Below are 11,377 nucleotides of genomic sequence, written 5' to 3' on the forward strand. Positions count from 1 at the left end.
GGGCTATGTTTGCTTATAAAAACAGTATTCCACAGCATAGCTAATCAAAATGACACCTCAGTGAATAGGATGGCTCCTTTGAGCCAGCTTGTTCTATGTCGTGAGTAAGCCAAATTTTTAAAAAACCGGTTTTTTTTTTCTGGTTAAACCACTCTGGTTTTTACCGGTTCGGCTTACAAGCGGTTTTTAGCCCTTAAAAAACTGGTAACCTTGCCGGTTCCCGGTTGAACTGGCCGGTCCGGTCCGGTTTTCAAAACACTGGTTAGGGGTGATTGGTGTAAAACCAGATGATCTTGAGCCTAACCAAGCTCAAGTTTGGTTCGTCTAACTTTCTAAGGATCGAGATTGAGCTTGATTTGTTTCAAGCTGTCATGTAAAACTCATGTTCGGCTTATGAAAAAACTAATAGAACGGTACCGGCTCGTGTTCAACTCGTTTATCAACCTAAACAAACTAAATTTCGGTTCGAAATCGGTTCGCTTTATTATAAAAATCTTGACCTTATTTTTTTTTGTTTATTTTAGTTCTTCAAAAATTAAAATGAAGTATCTTTGTTAAAAAAAAAAAACATTAATTTATCAAAATTCAATTTGCTCCCTGAAAAGGAAAAATTTGTAGAATCATTAATTAAATGATAATTAAAGTATTGAGAAAAAAAAACCAATGAGGAATCCAAATTGATTGAGATGACAAATCCCCAAACAAAAAAAAGAAGGAAGACTCTAAATTCGGCCCAGGTAAGATATTTATATGTATAAAAATAATACAAAATATATACTTATAATAATATTTATAATATCTAAAAATTGATTCAACTAACCTAATTTATTAGTAATTATTTCGTTAAAATTGTACTTTTTTCTTTTTCGTTTATATAATTTACCTTCATGTATAATTTTGTTCTTATTATTTTATCTATTGTTACCTCAAATATTACTCTAATAATTTTTTTTTATTGATTTTCCATGTATGTATTTAAATTTGATAGAAAAATTGTTTATAGTTTTCACACAATCTATGAATATTTTTAAGTTTTATAAAAATTATAAACTTATGTTGGTAAAATTGAAATTTAAAATTTTGTTTTACATAAAAGTTTTTATATTAAAATAGAAAAAGAAATTCTTGATTCCTTCTTTTTTTTTTTAATTAAATGTTAGTGTATCATTTTTAGTAATCTTAATATATCACTCATATTTGTTAACCAAAAATATTAGAGCTGATAATAGGTCGATCTGGGTTGGATTCGGGTTCAACCCATTTATCAATTGGGTTGAGTATTTCAATCGAACCCAACCTTTTTATTTAAATGGGTGGATATTTCCAATCCAACCTAACCTTTCAGATAAATGGGTTGTCACTGGGTTGATCCATAAATGTAATTTCCAACCTAACATATTAAATAAATGGGTTAAAGTCGGGTTAACCCATTTAAAATAAAAATAAATAAATAAAATAACTAAATATTACACCATTTAAATTAGTTCCAAACTCAAATAAAATTTCAAAGTATAATAAAAGCACAATCTTAATTCACAAATACAAACAAATTGTTCAAATAACATTAAAGATAGATAATTTCGAAGTGATTTTGAAGAGTGATTAGTGTTGTCCGCGCAAAGAAAACAGATAAGAATTATGATTGCAATTTATAAAAAATAAATAACAATACAACATTATAATTTATAAAGTAATACTTACATTAATATATGGTAATATTTAAATAATTATTAAATTAAATTTAAATTAATGTTAAATAAGTTGGCGGGTTGAAAATGGATTGATAACATTTACCCAACTCAACCTATTTAATTAAATGGGTTAGGCGGGTCGACCCATTTAACCTAAATGGATTGAAAATCTCAACCCAACCTGGTAACTTTGGGTTGAGTTCCGATTGACTTGGTGGGTTGAGTAGATTTTTGCCGGCTCTAAAAAAATATGAAAAGCAAACCAAAAAAATTATACTAAAAAACAATGAGACTAAACAAAAAGAAAACCGGTCCTAAAACGACCGAACGCAACTGGACCTTTTGAAAATAATGTGTCGCCCACCATCGTACCAAGGGCAGTGTACCAAGGGTAGGTCCATGCCTGTTGGGCACCTCTATGATATCCACCTCCATTTTTCCTTTTAGGTTGTGGGATACCTCTGATCTTTTTTGTAACCTTCATTATATCTATTTTCTATCAATCATTTGAAAAACTATATCAAATTATAATAAACTAGTTATGAGACCCATGTATTACATGAATTAATTTAAAAAAAAATTAAATATAAATGTCAAAATATTTTAGAACTTTGTATTTATAAGAGAATAAGAAAAATAATGTATTATTATAATGGAAATGTTTTTTATCTTTTAAATTTAAACAAATAATTTAAATAAATAAACAAAAGAAACTAATGAGCTTTAATTTTGGGTATTTTGAAATTAAAATGTAAGTTAGTTAATGAAGTTAATATTCATTTATTAGTACATTTATTTCAATTATTATTACATTAAAATATTATGTGAAATTTAATAAAATAAAAACTCATAAAATGACATGTGGAAAAAAATAATTCAAAATAATCACAAAAATGATATTTGACAAATTAAATAAGGATGTGACATGTGAAAAAAAAACTTCATTTATTAGAGTAGATATCACAAATATAAAATATCTTGATAGCTAATATTTGGAAAGCGACAAACATAAAATTTTATTAATTTATTTGGGCTTTTAGATGAAAGATCTAAAGAAGGAACATTTAAAATATGTAATTATTACTTAGTTAATAAAAAAGTAACTAAAATATAAAAAACATTTCTTTAAACAACATTATCTTTTAACTTTCTTAGAAATAATAATTAAAATGAACTAATGTAAATATGTTTTGTTATAAAAAATAATTCGGATAAATCTTTGTGATGTGATTAACTATATAAGATATGAAGCAAATTTGATAACCGAAAACAAATTTATTTAAGTAATTTTATATATGCTAATACTAACAAAATTAAAATGAATAAAAATATACCTCATACGCCTAAGTACTAACCATAAACACATACAATCTAAGATTGGCCTCTCACATAGTCGTACTTGACTCTTGAAACTTGAGCAATCTTTGAAAATCTATGAATGAAAATTATCCTCGTGTTTTTGTTGACGTTTTATTTCCTTTAGAATTCTATTGGTAAGATGGCTTAGAGTATAAGGTATGAGTCATGTTGCATCTCGTTGTTGTTGAGGTGGAGCACCCTCAACTTCGTTAAGAAACATCAACATGATATTTGACAAATTGAATAAGGATGTGACATGTGACAAAAAAAACTTCATTTATTAGAGTAGATATCACAAATATAAAAAATATCTTGATGGCTAATATTTGGAAAACATAAAATTCTATTAATTTATTTGGGCTTTTCGATGAAAGATCTAAAGAAAGAACATTTAAAATATGTAAGTATTACTTAGTTAATAAAAAAAGTAACTAAAATATAAAAAACATTATCGTTTAACTTTCTTAGAAATAATAATTAAAATGAGCTAATGTAAATATGTTTTGTTATAAAAAATAATTCGGATAAATCTCTGTGATGTGATTAACTATATAAGATATGAAGCAAATTTGATAACTGAAAACAAATTTATTAAAATAATTTTATATATGCTAATAATAACAAAATTAAAATGAATAAAAATATACCTCATACACCTAAGTACTAACCATAAACACATACAATCTAAGATTGGCCTCTCACATAGTCGTACTTGACTCTTGAAACCTGAGCAATTATTGAAAATCTGTGAATGAAAATTATCCTCGTGTTTTTGTTGACGTTTTATTTCCTTTAGAATTCTATTGGTAAGATGGCTTAGAGTATAAGGTATGGTCATGTTGCATCTCGTTGTTGTTGTATCTAGATTATTTGAGTCTAAATTTTAGCATAATTGCTTCATTCTTGAATCTCATGACTCAATTTGCTACTACATCGAACAAGGCCCTCAAGACCTTAGAACCAACCAACCCGCACATGTTTGCACCATTCAAACCAAATCACCATGGCCACTTAGTCACGAAAAAAATATCAAAATCATTCCCTTTCCCCTAACCATAAACATATAGCCGATAGAGACAGAATATGCTACAAACGAACCATAGCAAAACCACACTATCTACCATCTACTGGCTCCATAGTAATCATTTGACTCTTCCCGGTCCCCATACGGATCATGTGCTTCTGGTAGTACGAATTCATACTACCTTCCACACATATACGTACTCGTCCCAAGAATTATCTAAAAGTTCCCAAGTCACTATACACGATCACTATTAAACGTTCTGCTACATATACATGTGCTTAGACGAGCACACACCACTAACCTTCCTAGACTCTCCTTCTAGGATTCCTCCCACCCTCGCTCTCGTATCATTAGAACTCTTTACTAATGCCAGTAGTTGCCTCATGGATGCAATCTGTACAAAATCAAGGATCAGATAGACTAGTTAAATAAATGACTCTACCCTAAGAACTATATATTAGTTCATTTGTAAGCCTTTAGAAATATCTTGAAATTCAGTAATAAAATCCTTTTTGATTTTTTTTTTCTTATTCAAGCTTTCATTCTACGCCACAAACCCTAAACATGTCATCCTGAAATCGACCAACTTATGCAAACCATTATAATTATGTCATGATACCCATATTTAAATCTCGGAACCGAGTGACCTACGCAAACCAATATAATTAAGTCATGATATCCGTTGTTTTACATATGTACATAGCTTGAAACGGACTTATGCAAACCATGGTAGGGAAAGATAATATATATACCTCATGATGGGTAGTCATAAAAAAACAGAAGGTTTGAATACAGAGAGGAACGTTTGTGTTCTTTAAGAATAAGGTTTCTCATTGAAAATGAAAAAGTTGAACATGAGGTAGTTCTAAACCTTAACGGTCCTACTTCTTTTTCCACCATGTGCCTCTAAATAGCATTTCACCATGGTAGGGAACGATGATATACATATCACATAATGGGTGATCCTACCATAGTATGGGTACCAGTAGAAGTTTAAATCTTGGTCTCACGAAAAGAAAAACTATCTTCACACTCTTTCAAATTTTAGCTTTTGATTTCCAACTAAAATAAAAAATGGTTTGATTGATTATCCTTGATTGAATTTTATGAACCCGAACATCTAGTTTGATCAATCAAAAATTTTGACTCAAATAATCTAAATAATCTGGCATCCGGGTTTCATACTGGTTCTAACATACCACACAATGGATATTCATAAAAAAATGTTTTAAAAGTTGGAAACGTGTGTGCAAAAACTAGTGCGCAAGATTTTGAAACATGTGCGCAAAAGCATTAAACATTGAAAGCGATGAGCAAGGGTGCAAGACTCGTGAGTAGTTGAGGCTTAAAATATTATTAAAACATGCACGTTAGAAAATTCAATAGAAAAGCTTGTGCATAAGGTTAAAGAGATGAAAAAATGTTTTTGAAATATAATAAACTAAGAAAATCATTAAAATACCAAGAATATATAAATGGTTCGGTTGTGGATCATTTAATAAATGATCGTAACTATAACCAAACAAACTAACAAACTAATTATAAAGACGATGTAATGACATCGACCAATTTGTTGTTCAAGTTAAGAGTGACTCGTGTAAAACGAGATGATAATGAGCCTAACCAAGCTCGAGTTTAGCTCGTCTAACTTTCTAAGGATCGAGATTGAGTTTGATTTGTTTCATGCCGTCACGTAAAACTCATGCTCGGCTTATGAAAAAACTAATAGAATGGCACCGGATCGTGTTCAACTCATTTATCAAACAAGCCTAAACAAACTAACTTTATGTTCGAAATCGGTTCGTTTTATTATAAAAATCTTGAGCCTTTTTATTAGTTCTAAAAATAAAATGTAGTATCTTTGTTAAAAAAAACATTAATTCATCAAAATTCAATTCGCTCCTTTATAGAAAAAGGAAAAATCTATAGAATCATGATAGTTAATGTATTTGGCAAACAAAAAACAAAAAACAAAAAACCAATGAGGAATATTGAGATGACAAATCCCCAAACAAAAAAGTGAGGATGACTCTAAATTCGCCCTGATAAGATATTTATACGTATAAAAATAATACAAAATATATACTTATAATAATATTTATAATATCTAAAATATGATTCAAGTAACCTAATTTATTTATAATTATTTTGTTGAAATTGTATTTTTTTTTCTTTTTTGTTTATCTAATTTAACTTTGCGACTAGTGTTGTCTCCAAAAAAAAAATAAAGAAAAAAGATAAAAATTAGGATTCTAATTTTTTAAATAATTATTAAATTAAATTTATATTAATGTTAAATGGGTTGGTGGGTTGAAATTTGATTAATACATGTTAATATTTAAATAAGAGTAAACTGCACAAAAGGTCCCTGTGGTTTACACAAAATTGCCACTTTGGTCCAAAAAAGTTTTGGCTAGCACCACAAGTCCAAAGTTTTCATTTTCTTGCATATTTGGTCCAATGTGTTAACTTCCGTCTATTTCCCTCTGTTAAGTTATGTTTGACTAGTCAAATCAGGGGTATTTTGGTCATTCCCTATTTATGCCCCTTATTTTATATTAATAAAGGAGAGTTCGTATGTATGCGTTGCCATACGGATAATATCGAGCCTTATTCACATTTATAGTCCTTAAAAACCGTGAGTCGATACAATTTCCCTCCTCATTGACTGAGGATCAAGAACCCTTAACTGATTACCAAGGTTGATAGCTTCAATCAGGCGAGTTTCATAGTGAATGCATATACCAATGTGGCACTTAAGGTTGTCAAGCACGTCATTCGATCCAAGGGTGGTTTATGGTACGTAATTTTGTTTTTGATCATTTTGTTGATTTTCTTACAAGAAATCATACCTTCTAAAGTTTTTTTTTGTTTGCTCTTGTGTTGAAGATGGACACCCTACATTGTTTACCATCAAGCTACATCATGGAGGTGAGTTCACAAAGTTTCCAAATGTCAACTACATTGAGGGTACTGTGACGTACGTAGATATGGTGGATATAGAAGAGTTTTCTATTCACGAGATGGATGCGATTATGAAAGGGTTAGGATACTCAGTTCCTCCAGTTATCTACTATCATTTTCGAGTGCCAAAGGGAGACATGCATTTTGGGTTACAGGCCCTAGGAAATGATGATGATGTCCTCAATCTTTCCCAGTATGTGAAGGAGCATAAACTGATAAGGGTTTACACCGAACATGGTATTACTAACTTGCTTACTTACTTTATGGCTCCTAAACCTGTAAGAAAAGTTATTATTGAGCAATTAGAGGAGACTGATGAACATCAAACCCCCCAAACTAATAACCAACCCAGTGGCATGCCACAAACATGCATACCACCTGTGATAGCAAATGAAGCTGCTTTAGCCTTGTCGATATCCCCTGAATATAATAAGAAAAGGGAATTTATCAAGGACAAACCATTGTCATCATGTATTAAGAAATTGGTGATGGATGATGTTAGTGTTGATAGAATTGGTGGGAATAAGGATGATGCAGTTAATGAATTTGACCACGGATTTAATGAATTTGATGAGGAATGTAATGATATTAACCAGGATTTTAATGAATTTCATGAGGCATGTAATGATATTGACCAGTGATTTAATGAATTTGATGAGGCAGCTAATGACTTTGATATTGGGTTGTACCAACAGATTTTACAGTCTAATAAACAGAATGTAGATGATGAGGTTAATGAAGGTGAAGAAAATGCAGTTAATAAGGAAGTCACTGAAGAAGAGAATCATGACAGAAATGAAATGAATGATGAGAATGTAGAGATGAGAGATTTTGCAGTTGATGATGGAAGTGAAGATAACATAGAGACTGGTGAAGACAATCATGAAAGAAGTGATGAGAGTGAGGACAGTGATGATAGTGATTTCTAGGTGGATGAAGACAACATAATCCCTGATGTAGAAGTAGATATGAGGGATTTTTACATGAATATAGATCTTGAAGCAGAATTTCTTGAAAAAAGATTACCAAAGCATAGAGAGAATGACAGTGATGAGGTCAATGAAGAGTTGGATGTTATAGATAATGATCAATGGGATTCATTGGATGAGGGTTCTGATATAGATAGGAAAAGAAGAGCTGTAATAAAGGAATTGGGGAAGGAGACTAGGTGCTCTCAAGGTGAGATACACAAGGTAACTTTTAGGATAGGACAAAAATATAAAAATAAGAAGGAGTTAAAGGAAAATATACAATTGCATGCACTGGAAACAAGAAGGAATATATTCTTTGTGAAAAATGACAAAATGAGGTTAAGGGCAATCTGTAAAGGAACTGTAGCCTTTAATGATGGTCATGTGGGTGAACCTACCCCTTGTCCTTGGGTGATACAAGGTTCTAGGTCAGATGTAAATAGTAATTGGTTCATAAAAACTTACAACCACGAACATAAATGCCTCCAGACAAGAAAAGTTAGATCTGCAACAGCAAAGTTTATCTCTAAGTAGATAATGGACCAGATTGAATCCAACCCAACAATCCCAGTCAGAGCTCTTCAAGAACAACTTCAAAAGGATTATCAAGTTGGATTCTCTATTCACAAGGTATTCAGGGCCAAATCTACTACAAAAAAACTTGTCCAGGGTGATTACAAAAAGCAATATGATGTTCTTAGAGATTACATCCTGGAGTTGCAGTCTACTAATCCAGAAACCACTGTGAAGTTAGAGTTTGATTCAGAACCCAACCTAAGTGCTACCTCAAGAAGGTTTAAAAGGATGTACGTGTGTTTGGGTGGAATGAAGAAGGGCTTTAGAGCTTGCCTGAGGGATTTTCTAGGTTTTGATGGGGCATTTATGAAGGGCCCTTTCCCAGGACAAATTTTAACTGCAGTTGGGGTAGACTCCAACAATGGAATATACCCCCTGGCTTATGCCATTGTTGAGACTGAGAACACTGACAGTTGGAAGTGGTTTCTAAAGTGTATTGCAGATGATCTGGACCTATATGCAAACTCAAATTTCACATTTATAAGTGACAGACAAAAGGTTTGTAATTTGTTGTTTATATTTGACATATTTGGATGTACTATATTAACTATGTTTTAATTCCTTTACAGGGATTGCAGACTGCCATTTCTCAGTTGTTCCCATGTGCTGAGCATAGGTTTTGTCTCAGGCATATACATGACAATATGAGAAAAACATGGAGAACTAATGAGTACAAGGAACACTTGTGGAATTGTGCTACAGCAACAACAGTACCAGAGTTCAATCATAGGATGTAGCAATTCAGCTCATATGATGTAGAAGCTTATAATTGGTTGAAGCAGATTCCCCCACAACATTGGGCAAGAAGCCACTTCACAGGTATATACTTCAGCTTCCAAATTTACCCTTTTGTGTTGGTATATGTTTGATCCTGTTGTATTAGTATATGTTTGATCTTGACAATATTGTGGTGTTTTCAGGCAGAGCAGTTTCAGATATGCTTCTGAATAATCTTTGTGAAGTTTTTAATAGCAAATTGATTGAGGGAAGGGACAAGCCACTGATAACCTGCTTGGAGTACATTAGGGAGTATATGATGAAAAGAATATGCAATGTCATAAAGGTGCAAAAGAAGTGTGTTGGTCCACTAACCCCATCTGCAACAAAGATCATGGAGAAGAATGTGAATTGGGCATCTCATTACACAGTTAGGTGGAATGGGTCAGATAAATACCAAGTGCAAGGGCCATGGCAGGATCAACATGTTGTTGACATGGTTGAAAGAGTATGCAGTTGTAGGAAGTGGGAATTAACAGGACTCCCTTGTAAGCATGTCATTGCAGTCCTAAATGACAAAGCAGATAATGGTGAGGAAGTTGGAGAACTGCACACTTATGCCCACAGGGTGCACTGGCTAGAAACATGGAAAGCAGCTTATGTGTACAAGATAGAGCCTATTAAAGGTCGAGCAATGTGGCCTATAAGTGAATGCCCAATTAAAATCACCCCTCCTCTACACAAAAATCAGCCTGGAAGGCCCAAGAAAAAGAGGAGGCAATCTGCTGAGGAGAAAAGCCAGAAGAAGGGAGACAATGTTGCTAGTGGTAGTGGGAGTCAAAGCCATATTGCTAGTGGGAGTGGAAAGCTTACAAGAAAGTTTATCCAAGTAACTTGCAGCAAGTGTAAAATTAAAGGGCATAATGCAAGAACTTGCAAAGGCCAAGGGGGTAAGTGATTGGATTTCAAGGGATTTTGATGTTTGTAGGGGTATAAGTGTCTTTTTGGGATAATATTATGTTTATGTGTATTGTATGTTCAGTACTTTCTATGTTTTGGGGTTTAACCATTTTGGATGTTATTTTTGGTACTTGATAGTGTACCCCTGTGATGTATGGGAACAATTTACACTGGACTTGATGTAATTGTGATACCCTCCTGTAATGGATTATGTTATGTTTAATGTCTTGATGTTATTGTCATGTATAATTTTTTGTTGTAGAAGTTGACCAATATGCCCTTTTAATCAAAACATACATTTGTCATTGATAATGTGTAAACCACATACAAAATAAATTGACCAATATGCCCTTTTAAACAAAACTACAAGACAAAACTGCAGAAATGGTCCTGTGGTTTACACAAAATTGCCCAATATAAATTGACAAATATGTCATTTTAAACAAAACTACAAGACAAAACTGCAGAAATGGTCCTGTGGTTTACACAAAATTGCCCAATATAAATTGACAAATATGCCCTTTTAAACAAAACTACAAGACAAAACTGCAGAAATGGTCCTGTGGTTTACACAAAATTGCCCAATATAAATTGACAAATATGCCCTTTTAAACAAAACTACAAGACAAAACTGCAGAAATGGTCCTGTGGTTTACACAAAATTGCCCAATATAAATTGACCAATATGCCCTTTTAAACAAAACCACAAACAAAATAAATTTGTCAAAATGTACATATCAAATGTAATCACCATTGACAAATTCTTGCAAAACATGTCTTACATTGCTTACATTTTAACCACAAAAGACTACCACAAAGTATTGCCCAAAAAATTACATTGCTTAAACAAGATACTACCAAAAACATTAAAACACTACCCAAACCATACCAAGTCAATATACTGCTTAGAAACCACCCAAATCATTACACTTACAAACCACCCAAACCATTACACTTCAGTCTACTTCTTATAAACCAGAACAAACACGAACAACACCCAACTGCATAACAGGTAACACTTGAGTCTTGTGTTTTGTGACTTCAATTTGTTGATTGACCTCAGCAGCCCAGGTATAATAGCTTTTGAACGCTCACAAATTGGACCATCAAACCAC

The 11,377-nt window shown here is 32.2% G+C and overlaps 2 protein-coding genes across 2 annotated transcripts; both read left to right on the forward strand.

The window, feature by feature from the left end:
- The first annotated feature begins 8,097 nt into the window (after window positions 1–8,097).
- Window positions 8,098–9,504, forward strand: LOC145074224 (protein FAR1-RELATED SEQUENCE 6-like). The gene is made up of 2 exons (XM_079020639.1): window positions 8,098–9,083; window positions 9,155–9,504. Exons 1-2 carry the CDS (start codon window positions 8,547–8,549, stop codon window positions 9,320–9,322), a joined length of 705 nt encoding a protein of 234 aa, XP_078876765.1. The 5' UTR covers window positions 8,098–8,546; the 3' UTR covers window positions 9,323–9,504.
- LOC145075432 (uncharacterized) lies at window positions 9,472–10,260 on the forward strand. The gene has a single exon (XM_079021682.1). It carries the CDS (start codon window positions 9,472–9,474, stop codon window positions 10,258–10,260), a length of 789 nt encoding a protein of 262 aa, XP_078877808.1.
- The last annotated feature ends 1,117 nt before the right edge of the window (window positions 10,261–11,377 follow it).

The sequence above is a fragment of the Lactuca serriola genome, chromosome 9 (genome assembly GCF_051521515.1).
Source record: "Lactuca serriola cultivar US96UC23 chromosome 9, Lser_US96UC23_V15, whole genome shotgun sequence".
NCBI classification, from domain to species: domain Eukaryota; kingdom Viridiplantae; phylum Streptophyta; class Magnoliopsida; order Asterales; family Asteraceae; genus Lactuca; species Lactuca serriola.

Excerpts from the sequence above, each read along its gene's own strand:
- LOC145074224 (XM_079020639.1), top strand. The coding sequence starts at position 8,547 with ATGGACCAGATTGAATCCAACCCAACAATCCCAGTCAGAGCTCTTCAA. Across the intron at positions 9,084-9,154 it reads TTATAAGTGACAGACAAAAG|GGATTGCAGACTGCCATTTC; the intron begins GTTTGTAATTTG and ends ATTCCTTTACAG.
- LOC145075432 (XM_079021682.1), top strand. The coding sequence starts at position 9,472 with ATGTTTGATCTTGACAATATTGTGGTGTTTTCAGGCAGAGCAGTTTCA.